The 21,264-nt window shown below is 38.6% G+C and overlaps 1 protein-coding gene across 1 annotated transcript in view; it reads left to right on the top strand.

The window, feature by feature from the left end:
- The window catches only part of ctnnd2b (catenin (cadherin-associated protein), delta 2b), a 111,062-nt gene that overhangs the window by 9,665 nt on the left and 80,133 nt on the right, over nt 1-21,264 (top strand). The window contains exon 2 of the mRNA XM_036597044.1: nt 19,349-19,482. Coding sequence (XP_036452937.1) covers nt 19,354-19,482 — 129 coding nt within the window. The 5' untranslated portion in view covers nt 19,349-19,353. The remainder of the gene's footprint in view (nt 1-19,348; nt 19,483-21,264) is intronic.

Below are 21,264 nucleotides of genomic sequence, written 5' to 3'. Positions count from 1 at the left end.
AATGTTCAAATGGCTTGAGCGTCTCCTACAGCTGTCAAAGTCGTTGCTTAGCAACGGCATCTCAGCAGAGTGATTAAGTGTTTGTGAAAAACCTGTGATGTTGTGGTGAAATAACAGCACATTTAGAACGCTTCTCAACCAATCAGCTTGCGTGGCCGGAACTAACTGTTGTATAAATGTTAATAACCCGGTTAATAACCTGGTTGTGACATCATAGAAGCAGTTAGTTTAAAATGGTGTGGTTTTTTTGTAAAAAAGGCGAGAAATTAAGTTTTTCATGGGCCTCTTAATCAGAATTCATTGATCTCCTAGTCTTCAACAGTTTGTGAGGATTCTCGTCATGAACAAAAACAAAGCTGGGCATATGGAATGAGATTCTTGCAGCTGCAGTTATGCAAATGCCTATAAAGGCCCAGATTCATCTGATTTAGTTTCCATTCTTCCAACAGCGCCACTGGTGGTCAGATTGGCAGCTTTGCTGGGCTGATAACAGATTCAGGTGGGCTTTGCTTCATCCTCTTCATATCTAGTGGTTTCATTTACTCCCTGCTGCTGTGCCGTTCTCTCACCAACAGGGGGCTTCTTTGGTGGTACTCTTCCGCCAGTTATCGTCACGCCCTCCATGCTAGTTCATTCGTTATCTGCTCCAAACACGAAAGAGCTGCAAAGAAATCAGTGTGGGCGGGTGGGCTGACATGGTGCATGAGTGTTTTCCCTTTCTATCAGGGGAGAATCTCTAAGAATTTCAACAGAGGCAACAGGTCAGATGAGCAAGATTTAGGTTTATTAGCCAAATGTTATCGGATTTGCTATTAGATGCAGCAGGCTTGGAACAGTCCCATGGAAACGAAGGGCCACCTCTGATGCTGAGCCCTGAGGGCCTGGAGAACTAAAGGGCATGGAGATGCAGCATTTGATGGCCATGCCAGGTGGCGGTGCCCTGCGTACTGCAGATAACAGCAGGGAACAGAGCTGACAACCACGCAGCATCTCAAGACGGGAATGAGGTCATTAATCCCATGCTAGCTAGGGCAGTGGTCTCGCTGAGCCAAACGCTACCGCCCCGTGTGGCACAGGCATTGCAGCGATGTCATCATAGCTCAGCTCAAAGATCACAAGCCTGTGACTGGAATCCCATGGTAGGTTCCTGCAGCAGACTTAAATAGAGCCTAAGCCTGGCAGACTCTGAGCTTCAGCGCAGGAATTAAGAGTGTAGGAAAAAAAACAAGAGCAGAACAGTTTCTTGAAGTAGAGCTATCGATTTCAGTTGAAAAACTCTTAGACAGTGTTTGAGCTTTGCTGCCTGTGTGCTGAAATCATTTAGGCTGGTGGGACTCATTTACAGCAATCAGAGGTAATCCTGCTTTCTCTATAACATCGCAGCACACATCACCACAAGACTTTAAGAAAGGATTGTGCACTAGTTACACGTTTACAGCTAGCAAATATCCGCACATCATAAATACTGTATCAGTGGAGCACAAATATTTAAAGGGGGAACTTTTTGAAAGCGCTTCTTAAGGCAGCCGTTTACTGGATACCAAAAACTTAAAAATGATTAACTATATGAACTCTAGAGTTATTACTGAGCATAACGATTTGCAGAATTCAGAATTCAATTCGATACGATACAGTGGCGTCTCAGTTTAATACATTATTCGTCCAGTTACCGTCACATAAAAGCTGGATAATGATTTAGTACTGAATGAGTGGTGAAGCTGGCTAGGAGTGTTGGACACAGAGCTGTCAGTCAGGCAGCTTATAGCCACACCCACACAGTTCTCAGACAGGTCTGATCAGACATGTTTTATCATATTTACATCTTACATTTTTCTTTCAAACTTTGCTGAATATTTAATATAACACTCAAGTTTAGTATCCTACAAGCATTTTTAAATATTTTACTCCGTATTCTCTGTGACTTTAACTGATCTTCCACTTATCTCAGTGAGCTACAAGTGAGAAATAATTAATATCAACCTCATCGGCAACAGCTGTGGGTTCTAATGGACAAGTGGGGGGAGCACATTTGTTATTAATCTTGATTAGCCCAGTACAGTTTCATTTAAACAGACTAAATGAAAATGTTTGAATCAGCATTCAGGATCAGGGCTGGATGATATACCATCTATCGGTGTAGCATTATGGGTGTCACACTACAATATTCATATTTAGTTTTAGCGGTTTTTAGTATTGATAAATAACAAAAGCTGACTTAACTGCAGTGGATATCAGTTCTTTAATGACTCTGATAGTAAAAACTGTTGAAAATGCCTAAAAACTAAATAAATTGTGTTATTCCTTTCTGGAATTGTGTTTTTTTTGTCTGGTTAATGTTTACGATGTTGTGTAAGGTTCCATTTGGTGTCATTTTGAGATAAGAAAGCAAAACAGTTGAATCAAAAGAAGCTGGAAAGATGAGGCTTGTAAGACATTCTTTTAGCAGCAGTGCTAAGGAAGCGTGCGTTCATTAACTTTATTTACGCACATTGAAATGTCATCTCATGCTGTGACACTGATAAATTTGGAAAATATTGTGATACTGTATTTTGTCAGTATCTCCCAGCACTAGTATTTGTCAGAGATACTGATGAAATATTTGGTATTAGGCTTCAAAAATGGTATCAGATCATTACAGGTTTAATGATTTCAGTACAGTACTGAAAAACTTGAAAATTTCAAAACAGTACCTTGAAATTTAAAACAGGCAAAGTGACCAAAACTAGGCATCTGCGTGCATTGAATCAGAGTAACGTAGGAGGAGAGGGGGAGGGGCTTATACTCCTCCTTATACGCCATATTTAAATGACCCTGCTTTTTTTCTGAAGCTGCTAATAAATTGCAGGAGGTGTGATTTTTGGGCTTTAGTTTGTTCGAGAGCACAGCAGTCCGTTCTATTTGAGAACTTTTATATATCTGAGCCAGACCAATCTGTGCGGTTGATAATTAGAGTTCTACAGAAACAGGACATTAAAAATGATGTCAAATCATGTACTTAGAATCTAAAAACATATCAAACCTGAAAACGTGTGTATCATTACACCCCTACACATCAGTGCACACTTTTATGTAGCTACTATACTGAAAACGAATCCCACCGCTCGGTGCATTGGGTGGCTTAGTTGTTTCAGATGTTGGATGCTGTAAGTTGATGACAATAGAGCGGAGAAGAGGTGGCCATTGAGAAAGCTAACCACACTCACAGCTAATCAGCAGCGGCGCTGGAAAAGAAGGCCCTAATAAGCAGTGGGGCTCGTTTGATCACAGCGAGCCCCACATAATTACTCTTTATCATCAATGTCATGCTCAGCTGTCCTTTGAGAACATTATTGGAGGAGCGCTTTAATTGCCTCGTCTTTGTGCCGCTTTCTTCAGTGTATCTGTGACATTTGCGCTGGACGGCATATCTTTTGGAACCTTACCTTTCCCCTGCCATAGCCTTGGTCATCTGTAATTGGTCTTAAAGTCATGTGCAGGAGTGCTGAAAAGAGCATGAACATTTTTGGTCCCATTAATCTTTGGATTCATATTTCATAGCACCCCGGTTTAACCTGACAATATAGTGCCTGCCTCACAGCGGCAGAAAATGCAGTATAGTTTTACAATGGGGAAATTAATTCTGAAAATATATGGCCAGGCTTATAAAATCTGCATCATATACTGTCGCGGACTGAAGAGGATCGAGCCCAGAGGGATTAGATCCGCAGGTGTAAGGTAAGAGGCAGCTAGAGCATCATTTGTGGCGATATCAGACCCATGTCATTTTCAGCTTTGTTTCAGGGCTGCGCGCAGGTCGACCCTCCGCTGTGGATGAACACGGTGTTCCAGCTTCAGAAGAAGAGATTAGATTCCTTTAAGACCTTATTGAACATTTTAATCCTCCTGTGTGCTCTGTTGCTTTAATATTCGCGATGCAAGCCAATGGTGCATCAGTCTGAATGAAGACAAAAGCCTCCACACTGAATACACAGAGGAAACGTCTCTCTGGTTAATGTGGCATGTAGAAAATGTAGATCTGAGAAAAGATAAGCCTCATAACAAAACAGTAGATCAAAATCTTGATTAGTGCAACAATTTAGCGACTGAGCGAGTGTAGTGGTATTGTGTGATGCTGTTCTCCTATAATCAACAGAGAAAGCATGTATTTAAATATGGATTATTCCATGCCAACTCACCTAGGGCCTGACTGGTCAACATATGGATTTCTGTGAAAAGAAATCAAGCAAAAAGCTCTATTTAATTCATGCAACTACGCAAAATTTCAAAGCTGTGCTCCAAATAGAGATTTAGTATGAATTTTTTAAAGTAAAGCCCTCAGGTTAAAAATTGCTTCTTAAATATTGAGTTTAAGTGCTTACAGGAAGACTGAAGTGAGCTGAAATATTAACTGAGAAAACCAATATTATTTCACTTTAAATCAACTGGTTTCATGTTAAATTCCCACAACAGGTGCATTTATTGCTTCAAAATCAGCCATTGTTTTAAATTATTTTTGCAAAATTCTTCCTACCTTTCTGTTAAATCTATGAATATTTCATTTTTGATGCTATATCTGAAGCATCATAAACTTTAAAATGGCTTCATAACTAAAGATACATTTTAAATTTTATATTTTTTTTACTTTCTCAAAAGGGACTAAAAAGAACAGTTTTGTCTCATTAACACAGGGGTGTCTAATCTTATTCTTCAAGGGCCGGTATGGCTGCAGGTTTTCACTCAAAACGAGCTAGAGCTCAACTGATTGCACTTGTTTAATGTAGTTTTTGTCTTCAGACTGCTGATCATGTGAGCTTCTGCTTGCTGGAATGAAAAACTGCAGCCTCACCAGCCCTTTGTGGATAAGACTGGACACCCCTGTGTTAATATATAAAAACAGACTATGATTCTAGGGGTGGGCAGTAAGGTGATATTTTATCATTGTGCTTTTCCGAGCATATCGTGGATATATAACACTGACCGACTGCATGTTTCATAACAAATAGAGCATAATTAACCCTGTTTAATTGTATAAGTGCAGTGCAGTATGTGATACATTAAACAAAAGGCACTGTATAGTTTTTCATAGTATTTTTTATTTTTTTCTGTTCCAGCTTATCACATCTCAGAAAAACAAAATATTGTGATACTGTGTATCGTGAAAATGGCTGAAAGCATTGTGATGTTACATTTTTGCCATATCAGCCACCCCAATATAATTCCTTCATGGTCTATTCATTTTTTTTTAACAAAAAGTAACTAATTAACAATTAGAAGAATTTAAATAACAAGTACAATATTATTTACAGTAGTACAGTATGAACACTGGATTTCCACATTAACCCTTATGATGCACCAGAAAGTCTATATCCTTCTCTAAGGGCGCTTTCACACCTACCTTGTTTGGTGCAGACCTATCAAACGTTTTCTTCAGTTCAGTCCATTTTGAGTGTGAACACTCTGCCAGTACTCGTGCGCGAACTAAATGAATGAACCTTGCTTCGGGGGTCTAAGTTTGCTTCCAAATGAACCCTGGTTCAATCTGCTGCTGGTGTGAATGCACACATCTGCACAGTACCGTCTGCATAAACTACCTGTTTATATGTCTGCCTCTTGGCAGACGCTCAAAGCATTCTTGCAGCACAAGCTGGAATAAAGTGACAGTGAACAAATGCCTTTAACTGGCATATGAATCACGTAATACAGGGGTGCACAACTCTGGTCCTGGAGGGCCGGTGTCCAGCATAGTTTGGTGGCGTACTTGCTGCATCACACCTGATTACACTTATCTGTTATTTGCCAGGTTAAGTGGGTTTAAAGTGTGTTAGTGTGTTAGAGTAGTAAAACCTCCAAACTGTGCTGGACACTGGCCCTCCAGGACCGAAGTTGTGCCCCCCTGACGTAATGTATTGCATCAGTGACATGATTGCATTTGAACTGACAAACCAATGATAAAGAAGCAGGTATCAAGCAAAGTGTATTACTATTATTGCCTTGACTGTGATTCATATAGCCATAAAGCATCTCCATTTTCATGCAAAGCAATGTGTATTTTTTGATTTGAATGGTGGCAAATGTGAAAGTAACTGACCACTTGGATCGCTTCACGATTTCCGATCAGTAAACAAGCACTCGCATGTGTATTTGGTGCACTGTCACTGTTGCAGTGTGAAAAAAAAACAAATGAAAAATATACAATGTCACAAAACCCCAAACTCTAGTCCTTTAGCAATTAAACTAGTTAAAAAGGTATAAACACATCCTAAGAGGTAATATATCACTGCTGTCCAAACAAGGATTTGTACCTCCAAAAAAGACGGCATTTTGGACTATTTTTATTGGTCCATTCATTACATTTTAACATTGTGTAAACAGCAGCAGACATTTCAAATTATGTAAAAAAAAAAATTTAAAACAACAAAAATGTTTTGTTCTGACAGCAACAATGTTCTTCTGTTTGTTGTTGTTGGAGAATCTGTTTTACGCTGGATAAATACATTTGCAAAAAGCAAACAAAAACGTCTGATGTCATCGGATGTTTCCAGAAAGGGTCCCGGCTGCCATTTCCCATCAGACTGAGCGGCAGTGTGCTTCCCTACGATACACTGCCCCTGCTGATTTAATCAGAATTCCCAGTTTCTGCTCCTGCTGTTGTTCAAAGCCTGTATGTTGTCTCCTGGTATTTTCCAGATATATGATTTCAAGAAGGATTCAGACTCCTGAACCATGAAAAGATTGTTTTGGAAATTCAGTATTTTTCTATTTACTGTTTTACTATTTCTTTATGTTGTGCTTCTTAGTCAAATATCTCATGTTGAAAAATGAGAGAATCCATAAAGGAGTCATAGCACAGCTCTATTTTTTGTACGTTAATAAAACATAACTGTCCTTATTCAGGAAAAAAAAACACGAAAGACGATCCATTTTAATATTTTGTAATCCATTTTCATATTTTATGGCTTTGATAGAAATACATTAATACTATGAAAAATAATTTTGGAAATTGACAGAAAGATTCAATTTTAAAGATCTTTCAAATATTCTGGCACAAAAAGCACATCTTCAATAAATGAACCTTTGTGTGAATACATTAATATGAAAAGGGAAAAATTTAATTATTGTTGTATTTATTCCCATTTAAAAAAAAGATTCTTTAAATGTATTATTAAATGAGCAAATTTAATAATGTGTTAGTCTCTAGTACATCATATTGGGTTTCATTTTAACACATCCAGTTAGGGTGGCAAGATCTTTAATAAGCTCACAGCAATGACGGGGCTTGTCATATTGCCAGATTCACTCTACCCAATCATGATCTCGCACTAATGCTTTTGGATTTGTGTGATAGACTGCGCCACGCCCTGTGTTTTTTCAGAGACCCCACTGCACTGTGTGTGTGTGTGTGTGTGTGTGTGTGCGCTGTAGACCACATGTGAGGTGCATTCTGTGTGTACTCTCTGTAAACGCACAGGAACATCTGGTTTTCTTAGAGCGACGCAGTCCTGAGTGCGAGACAGAATTTGTTGAAGTGAATCCTAGCCGAAAGACAAGCCAGACAGTGCCCACAGAGACTAATTTGTTGTCAAAAGCATATGGCTAGGGCCTTAATGGGAGGTAATTGGGATGAAAATGCAAGCTCAGGACAGCTGTCCCGAAAGAGACGTTTACTGTAGAAAAAAAAAAGCTTAACAGGTTGTTTAAATGCTTACAAAAAGGTAGAGTAAAAAAGCTGAGATTCGTGCCATATTGTTAATATCATAGCTGGGCTGATTGCTATGACAAATTAATAGGCATGTTATAAGGCACTTATTAATCATCATTTTTTAGATATGGGGGTTACAAGACAATATGTGCTGTGAATGTAATATAGCTTGATATAAAATATTTGTGATAGCAGACGTACTAACATAAATTCTACACTTTGTATGTATTTCAGTTTATTTCAGTCAAGAAAATGACTTGTTTGTGTTTATTAAGTTTTCCCCTTGTTTTGAAATGTATTTGTGTGTGTGTGTATAGATATATACACACACACAAACACACAACAGTAAAACAACCGTAAAGACTACATTTGTGTATCATTTGTGTATCATTTGTGTATCCTTGCAGCCCTTTGTTTTACTCGGAGGCGGTTCCAGCATTGAGTGCTGCAGAGGGATTCAAATATTTGTTTCTTCGCAACATGGTTCTTCACCGACTCATTTCTGGTGTTGGCTGTGAGGCGCTGGGTTGTTGTTTAGAGTTGGATGCGACCCTTTCCCAGAGGACTTTGCGTCAAGTCCGTTGGGTACGCTCATGAGAGGCTCTTATAAGCACTGCTTTAACCTATCCGCCTGCGGTAAACAAAGCTCTAAACACAAAACATTGACAAAACGTTTAAAACCCCAACCCCTCGGTCTGGATGGACTTTTTCCCATCACATTATAAAAACCGAGTTGAGAGAGTTTTGTTTTAAAGCTCTCAATTGGAGTCTTTTAAAAGGCATCAATTTTCAGACCAGTTGCTGTAGTTAGAATCAGGTCCAATCAATCCAAAGGACAGAGAGCTGGCATATTGTAGTAGATTAGATATCAGCTATTATAACCCATTAAAATCCCAGGCTTTTTACATATTAAGGCTTATTATTCAGTACTTACAGGGACTTCAGTACTTCATGCAAAACGGTTGAGCTATTCTTAGGTTATAGAAGTGTGGTTATGGGTTATAGAACAGCTGGCGGGCCTTGGTCATGTAGGGAATTAAACCCAGTCCGGTTCCGATCCTTTATTGCTTTTTTTTTGCATTCTACTCATCCCACTGATGTAGAGGCAGAAACATGCACTTTTCACAACTTGTAGCAGTGAGACGTGTTTACACAAGTTAACAAGAAGATCTAAATGTCTGCAGTGTCAAGCTGTATTACAGTGAAATATGAAAACTTGTAATATCTGCGATGCCTCTGTTTCAACTCTGTTTGAGCTAGCCACATTAAATCTAAACACTAGTGCATTAAAAGTGAGCAAGGGACTATTACGCTGTTACTCTATTATGCTTTGAATGTACTTTCTGCCATTTACCATGAATGGCATGCCATCAAAGGCATGTACAAAATACACTCCTGCTACATTTTTCACTTGCCCACTGAAAATGAAACTACTGTGGAAATGTTCTACTTCACTGGCTGCTTTAAGCTCTTATTAGCAGAAATAGTGTCCAAAAATAAGAAAAAGGAGCAGTTTACTATGCGCATGTTAGGGTAATATGAAATCACAGCATATTCACAACACTATGAAATGGTTATTTGTGGCAGTGTAATGATTACTAACATTCAGAATTCCATTCAATATGATATGGTGGTTCAATTCAGTACATTTTTCAGTACAACCACAAATAGTAACTGAAAATGTTCCTTACATTAATCTGTTTATGATTACATTTTCAGCATTACAAAAATACAATATTTAAAACAAAATCTGTGCTTTATGGTGTCCTAATCTAATGTTTTCTCACAAACGAATGTTATGCCCAAGTTAACACACCAGCCATGCTAGTCACGATGCAATGAAATGATATAATACACTGTGTAACAGTTTGACACACTACCAGATGTTATAGTGCTCCATTCTTGGTTTTTCACATGAGTAGTCCACAAGAAAACTAAAGTTCAGCGTGTGTTCTGCTATGCACATATCAAAGATGAAGTGATTTCACTCCAGAATGTTGAAGTGAAGGGCATTTAGAATGCAAAAACTAGTAGTTTTAGTTTATTAGTTAGTTTATTGCTACATGTTGCGAATGCATTAAACCTGTCAATTTATTAAAAACTCACTGGTGGATCAATAATGAGGCACAGTTAAAGAATGGCATGTGTGATTATTACTATTAAGTGCCATTAAGTCTTTTCCGACTCCTGGCGACCATATGGATAGCGTTTCTCCAGAATATCCTGTCTTCTGTTTAGGTCTTTAAACTTTTGGTTGGCTGGTTCCTGAATCTTCTGATTGTATCCATCCATCTTGTAGCTGGTCTTTTTTTCCCTCTTTTACCTTCCAAGCATAATGGTCTTATCCAATAAAGTGATTCTTCTCAGTCCAAAATAAGAGAGCTTCAGTTTGGTTACCAAATATTTTACTTCAACTATACTTTTGATGGATTACACAAATATACATATACAGAAATATATCACAGTATTATAGTACTAGATGACAGTTTAAATTAATAACAAATTCATATCATGGTGTGACCCCAACACTACTGATACTGACGGTTGCCACGCACAGAACCAGTAACGTGAAGCCGTGATTGGTCAGAGCACACAGTAAAAATAACCGTGATTGGTATTTCTAAAGCCAATATCTAGAATGTACCAAATATGCATTATGCGTAGTGTGGAAAATGAGGGAAGCTGTCAGGCTGTCAGGGCTCGCAACGCCGTGGTGAAGTGATGTGTCATATCTTCCGGAGGATCTGCTAATCATCGGGCTGATAGTGTGCTGAAGGAGAGTGAGATGTGCAGCCAGGGCTGTGGGACAGGCCTCCTGATTGGGCGTCCGTGTCAAAATGAGCCAAGATCACCATAGACACCATTTCCTCTTTGGAGGATGATGTCATAGTGCGGTTGAAAAATCAGCCTATCAGAGATGCACACCCATCCAAATGTGCAGGGGGAGTAGTAATGGGGTGGCACAGCTCTCACTGCATGACAAAATACGGCGGCATTAAAACGGGAAGACGAGTGATGCGTGTGCTGTGACATCCACACTGTCTCACAGTGAAACTGCATTCTGCTTTATGTGTCCTTTATAGTGACATTTCTGACAAGACCCCTGCATTTATGTCAAGCTCCCTCAGTAAGCATTAGGTTTAATTCCACTACTCCATGTTGCAGATGTGATGCTGCACAGCATCAGAGGAGTTACGTTAAGAGCACGAAACATGAAACACCACATTTAGAGCTTTCTGAGTCAAATCAAATGCTGCTGCTTGCAGTTGATTTAGCTTGAATTTTCAGATTAGGAATGCACCAGTCATAAATTTTTATGGCTGATTCTGATTCCTTTACAGGCACATTGGGCAATTTTTTCTTTATTAATTTATTTTTTATTAGCCAAACTATTTTTAATCTGAAGCTCACACTTTTTGGGGTAAATGAGCACATAAAATGGTATACAACTTTTCCAATACTTTTTATAAGCAAAGGCTGCAATACAAACAATATCGGCAAAATATTACATTTTAAATGAGTTGCTTATTTAGATAACATGCATCAAATGAAGTGCTACATTAAAAGTACGAGGCAGCTGCCTATTTATCACAATGAGACCTGTATAATTATGCTACGACATTTTGGCTCAGGTGTAGCAGAAGCATTCAAACACTGTGTGAGTGCACTTCCAATTCCTACTTTAAATATAATTGGAATAATTTAGAGAGCAACAGTTTTTTCTTTTGAACTCTTCAGAAATGGCTTACTTTTTCCAGTCTTTTTGACTTTTCTGTATGCAACACCTCTCACTTTTAGATACCTTTTCCGCAGCGTGTCCAGCACAGTTTGGTGATTTTCCTGCTCAAACACATTTGATTCAACTTAGCATCTGGTTGCAAGTTACGACCGAAACGCCCCTCAGCCAAGGAAAGAAAGAAAACCCCATTACAACTCCTCAAAACAAACCTGCTGTGAGAATGGCAGTGGCAGTAAATGGAGTTGTAGTAGCGCCATTCGGGAGCTTATAATTCAGACACCGTGCGTTCTTATTTCATTTCTGGGAGCTGGAACGTTTCTGGTTAAACTATGGAAGACCACACTCACAGTTCAGTATCAAAACTATTAACAGGCAGAGGTATGCTGGCTCTGTGGTAATCCAAACTTCATCTAAGTTACTGTATTTGCTAACACTAATTTTAATATGATGTCTAATGAAAAATAGTGTCATATAACTGTTAAGATCAGTTAGCAATAGAACTGGGCAACATGACAATGACAATCTTGATAAATTACTTCACAGTATGTTACAATATGTTTTCTGAGCATGTTTTATGTATCATCAGTACTTAAAAATCACTTCCCAACAGCTTGTTTGATTACAGAGAGAGCGTAATTAGTCCTGTTTTATTGGATTTAGTGTAGCACATTGGATTCATAGTTTTTAGTAGTATTTTTTAACTTGTTCTAACTCAGAAAAAATACATATTGTGACCCATTGTGTATCTAGATTTTTTTTGGAAAATATAAAACAAGTCTCCCAAAAAGCTGGAAGCTGAAATAAAGACAAAAAGTGGACATACAAAACACTGAAAAAATGATATTTTATTTAGTTGTTGAGGCCTCTGTGTAATTTTCTGGAAAATGTGTTTTCTGTTTTTTTTCCTGAAGTTGAAAAATGAGTCATTTTTACTTAATAGCCATTTTAACTGGTGGTCTTTGACTCTGACAGTACTGTACTTTTGATTGTGCTTGTGCCCATTTAATGAACATGATATGAACTAATGCTAATGAGCTTCTCTCCCGGATCTATAATACCTCCATGTTAAAGCAGGCACATCACCAAACTGTGCTGGACATTCCTGCTCTATCATTTCAGGAGATGTAAATTCCTCTGATAGTGCTCAGCATTTTTGACAGGGCAGATTGCATTTTGTATCTGAATAAAGCCCCCCAGACAGGAATGGCAGCCTCTGATAGGCTGGGTTTTGGTACCACACCAAGAATGCTTTCAGCTGACACTGCTACACGATTGCCACTACCAAATGTACTGTGCTCTGTATGTGTAAAATCTGAGCTAGTGGCACTGCACAGTTCCTGCTTTGGGCTTTAATAAACAGTTATTTGTGTTCATCACTGTCTGAAGGCTTACATTGTGCATAAAAATATCGTGCTGTTTTCTTTCATCTTTTGTCTGCTAGCAGTAAAATGCTTTGTCTTAAAACGTCTCTTCCAAATGTGCCATACACTCAGTGACCTGCATTACAGAGCTTTTGACACGGTGCTTACTGTTGTATATAGAGTTGCTTGTTATATGAAAGGATGCTTAGAAAATGAATTGCCAAACTCATGTTCAAAGCAAATACTAGACAAGTGAAAGCGAATGCAACCTAATTTAACAGCATGGCTCATTTTAATGATACAACGAGGGACCTGTTTGTGTATGCTAGCAGTGTGAGGAAATCTTTGTGGTTTGGGTTAGCGTATGCATAAATCTAAACACCGTAAGGAGTCTTATGCTGTTTGTTTCAGCCCCAGCATGGAGGGCTTATCTATTTATCATGGAGAAAATTGACCTGCTGCTGTACTCAACAATTTATTCCATCCTGTTTATCAAGCCACATCTTTATGATAGCAAACAAGTTCATTTTAGTGCATCACTGCTGAATACAGGAGAGCTTGATTCTGATTTATACAGCCATAATAGTGCTTGTGGTAGAGCCCAGCTGATGCAAATTGTCACAGATATTTTTTACTTTTAGGGAGTAAAAAAGTCTGACAACTGACAACATTGGCCGATATACAGTTGTATGCAAAGGTTTGGGCACCCTTGGTCAAATGACCTGTTTTGTTGATTTTTTAAGTAAAAATGAAGTCGAATTTAACATCTTGAGGGAAAAAAAAACATGAAAGGCGGCCTGAGTAAATGTTGTCACATTTTATATTTTATGTTTTATTTTTTTTTTCCATTATTTTAAATTCAGCAAATAATTTGAAATTGTGCATTAAAATGGGCAGAAAAAGTCACTGTAGAACTTATTTTCACTTAGAAAATCAACAAAACATGCAATTTGACCAGAGGTGTTCAGACGTTTGCATGCAGCTGTAATTTAGTGTGATCAAAAATCTAACTCCAGTAGTTTTAGTTCAGGGGTGTCCAGTCTTATCTGCAAAGAGCCAGTGTGGCTGCTGGTTTTCATTCCAAACAAGCTGGAGTACACCTGATTCTACTTCTTTAATCATTTGGTCAGACTTCAAACGACTGATCATGTGAGCTCCCGCTTTGTTGGAATGAAAACCTGCAGCTACACAGGCCTGGTGCGGATAAGATTGGACACCCCTGTTTTAGTTAAAGAGTGCTTTAATGTTTGTTATGATTCACTTGTCGTCGGTGAATTGTCAAATATGATTGTCAGCTCTCGATCATCATATTTCTTAAATTCAAACAGCACAAACTCTGAGACTCAAAACAGTCCGAGACGGGTCATGGTCTTGCGAGGCCTTTGGTACACCTTTGAAGGCCCCCTACACTCCAACAGTGATGTATAATAAATCAAAAAACTTGAAAGTGTGATTAAACAATATTTCACGTCTGGGTTTTTGTTCACTTTGAGCAACACTGGAAATTAGCCTTATTAAAGCGTAATATCCCAAATCGTAAGTATTTTTGTGCAAGATTTAGATCAGGAGTAGTCTCAAGTGGTAGTCAAGTGGTATTTTAACAAGGGTAAATGTTACAATATCCAATATACCAATCAAAAATAATTAAAAATTAAAAACCAACCTTTCAAATCTCACTCACTGCAGAAAATTTCTAACTTGAAGCTAATTTAAAAAAAATATATGTATAACATAGAGTTGGTGACTGTTGTTATGGCATTCTCTACATCAGAACTTCCCAACCTCCGGTCCGTGGACCAGTACCAGGCCGTGTTAAGCAACAAGTAGTGAGATGACTTTTTCCAAGAAGTAATAAGTAATGTAATCCCATTACAGTTTGAGAAACGTAAGCAGTAACTTGTAAATCATTACTTATTTATGAGCAATTACCTCAACACTGGAGCTGTTTTTACTAACATTAATGCTAGCAGTATGTACAGTCTGCTGAGCCTGTGCAGCCTCTGTTCTGACTGAAAAAAATGAAGTTATCTTTGAGACTCAACACTCAAAAGAATCTCCTCTTCATGATGTAGATTAGGGGTTAATTGCCTTGTTAACACCAGGCTGTCTTCACACAGTCGTGTCATCACTTAACAACATGGAATAATCCATTAATACCGTGACCAGGAGGTGGAGCTGCACTGAAATGACGGAAAAGAATCGCTACAATCACAAATTTCAGCTATTTTATTTATTTGAGTGTATATATATATATATATATATATATACATATATATAATATATATATATTGTAACAACAGGTTATTTAACATCAACATGTACAGTGTATCTAATTTATATATACATGGGCTCATGTGGGCCCTAGGCAGCTGCCTACCTTTGCCTAGTGCAGAGGTCACCCCCGGATACCTGGCTACAAGAATGCAGCAGTGAGAGTTTGCAGCAGCCTCTGCAGCTGAGCTGACACCAGCCATACAGAGACCTCATTTCTACCTGTGTTCAGTTTCAAACTACACAACTTTTATCTCTACCAGAAATGGCGACACGGTTTGCAAAACGAATCGTTTCCAAATCAATAAATGAAGAACTCAGTGAGAGTTTTGTGGCATGACACTACAATCACAGCCAGACTAAGCCATACGGTTTAGCTTGTTAACTTAAAATGTAATCTAAGCTGTATCTAATACATAAAATATCTCACCTGTACATTTGATTTGAAGGCCGTTTCAACCAAGGCGCCTCAATGCAGCCAGGAACAGAGGAAGTGGAAGCAGTTTTTCCAATGTTGTTTACTACACATACAAATACTATGAAAATATTGTATTTTGCATTCCTTTCCTTGATGGCTATAAAGGCCTTTTTTACTCTGAAAGTTTTTGAAGTATTTTAAACTACAAAAGTCATATCACCCCGTGTCACAGCATCAGTTGCCCTAAACACTCATCGAACCTTGGTGGCATTCATTTGGATATGTAGTCTACTCAGTGGAATTAATATTATTTAATGTTTTGTGTGTTCACTGCTGAAAATTTCAGTCAGTGGGCTCAGTTTAAAAGACAATTTAACATGTTAGTTAAATCAACTCGAACATCATGTAGCGTAATGACTAACACCCAGCTAGTTAGCGAGCTAGGTATCTAAATATAAACGTGTCTAATTTAAAAGTAACTGTCACTGAATGTTTTTGACAGTCAAGATTACATATTGAAAGATGCAGTTTATTGTTTCTTATGAAGTAACAGTTGTTTTGATAAACATTTAACAATTTGCTTTGTAGTCTCTGTCTTACTGGAAGGTTTTTTGAATACCTGCATGTCGCTAGTTCACATTAATTTCAACAAAAGTGCTGTTAACTTTTTATGTTTTTCTATGGTGCTGTTAGTTTAACTTTTAGAATATATCTGTATCTCTTACAAAGCTTATTTGAACAAATTCATTAATGTTTTTGACCATTCAAAGAGCCATTTTCCAGATGGCTCTTAATAAATGTTCTTGCTCTCTATTAAAATGGTGTTTAAGAAAAATAATGTTAAATAGGTTTGAGGACGTTTGAGTTGAGAGTAATCTGTTTTTTGTAAGGGGAGAAATCGTGGTGTTTAAGCAAACCATTAATGATTATAAGGTCTGTAATGAAAATGCCTAGGCTAGACAGAAACGTAAACAATCAAAAACACGGTTGTCAGAAACATGCAGAATTTGAGTGTTTTTGTTCTTTCAGTTAAGGAGACCTTGAATTGAATTGTATATAAATAATTAAATATGTACATACACACACACACACACACACACACACACACACATACATATAAATATACATACACACACACATATATATATATATATATATATATATATATATATATATGCCCTAGTTAGTCTGCTGTGTTTTCTGTATTAGACACTAGATTTAGTTTTGATATTATCAGTGAGATGCAGATACATGATTAAGATTAGCACCACAATGTGTAATCCATCCTACACATACCAACAGCTGGGCCATCTTATTAGTTAAGCTGCCATGCTTTGGCCTGTCCAGAATGATCACCCCTAACTGGCAAGACATCATTTTGACCTAGAAATGTCTCTCTCTCTCTCTCTCTCTCTCTCTCTCTCTCTCTCTCTCTGCCTTTAGACTGAAAGGAGAATAGTGGAGAGATTTCGAGCTTTGTATCATCATGCTTAATCTTTCTTTGTATACAGTCAATACTGCAGTGTTTGGGGGTATTGGTAGCTTGAAAGAAGGTGTGTTAGCAGTAAGTGTGTGTGTCTGTGTGTGCATGTGTGTGAGTGAAAGTGCTGTCGGTCTCTATAGGTGTACACTGCACCCCCCGTCGTGCACGTGAGCGGCCATTTTCTGGACTCTCCTGCTGCAAGTGTAGATGCTTGTTCTCTGGACAGAGAGACAGAGTGGCAAAGAGAGATTGAAGGAGCGAGAGAGAGAGAGAGAGAGAGAGAGAGAGAGAGAGAAAGACAGGGTCAGAGAGGGACAGACAAGAAAGAAGCATAGAGATAGAGCAGAAGAGATACAGAGCAAAAAGGAGAGAGAGTGAGGGAAACAAAGGGAAAGAGAAAAAAGAAGAAAACAGGCGTGAGCGACAGGCGGAAGAGAGAAATCTGAGAAATAGGAGGAAAGAGAAAAGAACAGACAAAAGACTGGGAGAGTGAAAGAAAAAGAGAAGGAGAGGGAGGGAGGAAGAGAAAGAAGAAAAGCGAGGGAAGAGAGGAGAGAGAAAAAAGAAGGTGAGTGACAGGAAGGAGGAGAGAAATGGGAAAAAATAGAAGGAAAAGAAAAAAGATTGGATGAAAGAAGGAGGGAGAGAAGGAGGAAGAGAGGAAGAGGGAGGGAGGAAAAAAAAGGAAGGTGGATGCAGAGAAAGCGAAGGAGAGAGTAAGGAGGGGGAGAGGAAGAAAGTGCAGGACAGAGAGAGAAAGGAGGGGAGACAGATGGAGAGAAGGAGAGAGGGGCAGACAGGAGGAGAGAGATAGAGGGAGATATGGGATATGGGAATCCCAGCACACTTCAGTCAAGCTTCATTATTTCAAGCTCAGGGCTCTGAGTTTAAGGTCTTAACAGAAAGCCAGCACACTGTGCCAAATCAAAGAGCGACACTATCGGCTAAGAACTGTGTTTGGGAGTCACCAACCATGAGAGGAAGAAAACAAGGGAGAATGGAAAGTAGAGGGAGGAAAAAGGGAGAAGCGCATACAGAGACGGAGAGGGAGAGACAACAGAAACAGACAGACTGAAATATTTCTTGAGCATGTCTGAGGAATCCATTTCAAATCTGGGTCCTGGATTGATGCTGTTCTATGCTAGAAAAGCATTGCTTACAAAATTCAGCGTTACCTGCTCTATCTGTGATTATCCTCAAAATCACAAACCCCTGACGAGAAATCCAAATATGGTTAGAGTACGGGATTGACTGTTTCATGGTTTCATAATTAATCACAGAATATTTGCAAAAACTACACCCAGTTATTTGGGTAGTTGTCTTGTACTGATCACTGATGTGATGTTGCATTTGCTTTGCAGGAGTGCAATTTATGGCTGGAGGAAATGGGACAAAGTTATTATACATGTTATTTACATTAGTGTTAGCAACCTAGGTAGTTTATGTTCAGGTGCACACTGGCCATGTGATTGAGCTTGGTGACTTTACCTCACCTGGATGAACCAAGACTTACCTAAATTGGTGGGATGCATCATGCTATTGAAATCATGTCAGTATCACTAGATAATTGATCTGCAACAGACAAATGATAACATTTTACCTACAGTTTAAACCAATATATGATAATGCATTTATTATACTCCGAACAAAAAAGTCTCCCGAGGTGCAGCCGTCTAAGCGTTGGCACTATCATCAGGGAGATCGCAAGTTCAATCCCTGGTGATGCTACAGCCATCCGTGGCCTGGAGTCCAAGAGAGCACATCTAGCTTCGCTCTCTGGGTGGGTAGGATGGCCCCTCCTTCTCCCCCCATCACTTAGCATGATGGTAGTCAGCGCAGGCATCTGTTAGCTGACGTTACAGAACTGGCGGTTGGTGCTTCTCTCCATGCACATTTAGCTGTCAAGTGACGTTGCGTGAGCGGCAGTTCGAAAAAATGCGGTGGCTGGCTTGTATGGATTGGATTGTACTCCAGAAAAGCAGAATGTTAAGGTGATGCTGAATTGTATTTATTTTACTGCACAATGTTACTTTTTCTGTAATACGAATCCATAGATTCAGTCCCAATGTCTACATTTTATGAATGCGTATATATTGGCATTGACTGACATATATGAAAAATATCAGATATCGCCATCAGCCCAAAATAATCCTGTTGGTGAATGCCAATTAAATTGCTTACTCTGATGGTTCCCCAACAAACTGTCTTTAACTGCAACCATCAACAAATATAGGACAACTTCCAACAGAAGACAAACACAGCTCAAATAAACAGCATTTTAGCCTTATGTACGGTGGCGGCGTAATCACATCTTTTCAGTATTTTATGCCTTTTAGATTAATTCCCTGTTGATTTGTTGAAATATTGAAGTCTGCTGTTCTGTTTTTTTTTTTTGTAGAAGTAATGCCAGTTCCTGACCAGCCCTCTGACAGCGTGAACTCCAGCATGTTGAGCCCAGTCCTAAACGCCTCCAACGGGGATGGATCTGAGACAGAGACAACCTCCGCCATCCTGGCCTCCGTCAAGGAGCAGGTAATTCACTCTACCTGGCTAACGAGTGCCCTTTTGTTGTTTTTTTTCGGGTGGAGAATATAGCTGCGACCAATACGTTTTCACTGATAAATGAAAAATTTAATTACTATCTTCAGCCCAATATTGGAATTACAATCTATAATTACAGCTGATGACTTGGCATCCCATTTTCACTCACGAACACACTGATGCACATATAATCAAGCTCTGATGTCAGCGATGTAGAGGTTTGTAGCAGTTTCAGGTGAGAACCACTACTTGAATTAGTAATTTGAAAACATTATTGCAGTAATCTACAAACCCAATTTCAAAAAAGTTGTAACAGTATTCAAAATGCAAATAAAAACAAAATGCAGTGATTTGTCTTTTACATGTATTTAATTGAAAAAAAAAACACAAAGAAGAGATATTTAATATTTTACCATGCAAACTTTATTGATTTTTGTAAATATGTTCTAACTCCAAATATGAATTTTGGAACTTTCCTCAGGTAAGCAGGTGAATAAGTATCAGGTGATGCTATCCTGACTGAATAGAATAGGAGCATTCGCAAAAGGTTCAGTACACTTTTCGAAAAACTGTGTGAGTGAAGTTAAATATTTCCACATATAGAGTCCATAATGTTATTAAAAGAAGGAGACAACCCAGTCCAAATCTCTGTGTGTAAAGGACAATGCCAAAAACCCACACTGGATAGCTGTGACTTTCGATCCCTCAAACGGCACTGCATTAAAAACTTAAATGCTTCTGTAATGAATATAACCGCATGGGCTCAGAAACACCTCGGAAAACCTTTGTCAGTAAACACAGTACGTTGTTGCATCTGTAAATGCAAATTAAGACTCTTATATGCAAAGCGGAAGCCAAATATCAACAACATCCAGCCAACTTCTCTGGGCTAAAGCTCATCTGAGATGGACTGATATGTAACAAAAATAACCGTGAAGTTTTGTCTTTGTAAAAGTATCAGTTGAAACATTAAATATCTTGCTTTTGTATAGTTCTCATTTGAATACAGGCCAGAAAGGATTTGCAAATCACTGCTCTTTTTTTAATATATTTTTCCTACTGTCCCAACTTTTTTGGAGTTGGGTAGCCACAACTACTATTATGAGCTAGAATTAGCCATCAGCAGCTAGTAACTTCAGAGGTGTACCTTTCTTATGCCCTCTACACTTCATTTATGGATTATAGTGTGGACGTGTTATGAATGCAAAAAAGAAAATCATTATTGGTATCGATAACAAACACAACACAGTATTCATTACAGGTTATTTGTTGTTGGCCCAAAACTTCCAACAACTACTATTTTCCTTGCAAGCTTATCCTTGCCTACTGCACTGAACGAACAACTGTGTGTATCCCTCAACCACAGCCTAAGCAGACACTATGCCCTGCCATGACATTTAGCATCCCACCCTTCTAATTTTCTAACACTTTCATTATAAATTCTCCACTCATCTAAGCTATCATTACATGGTGTAAACAGTAATTAAACAGAGCCATACCATTCCTGAAATTCCCATAAAAACACATGCTGTATATAGCATACATATGCATTATCTGATGTCACAGATGCAAATAGCACTTGCAAATTGTCTTGCTGGTCTGTATAGAGTATATAGCACATGCATGCGTTTCACCTCAGAGTGAATTAAACTTGCGGGGAGAGGGTGGATCTGAACCGTGTGGAACATGAGGATTATTTTTGGAAGCATGGAGAGAGAAATGTGGTGTAATATATGACATGTCAGGCTGCAATCTGCCTCATGTACTGTTCCG

This window comes from Colossoma macropomum, unplaced genomic scaffold, assembly GCF_904425465.1.
Source record: "Colossoma macropomum unplaced genomic scaffold, Colossoma_macropomum, whole genome shotgun sequence".
Classification (NCBI taxonomy): domain Eukaryota; kingdom Metazoa; phylum Chordata; class Actinopteri; order Characiformes; family Serrasalmidae; genus Colossoma; species Colossoma macropomum.
The sequence above is the reverse complement of the archived record's forward strand: the minus strand, read 5'-3'. Positions and strand labels throughout refer to the sequence as shown.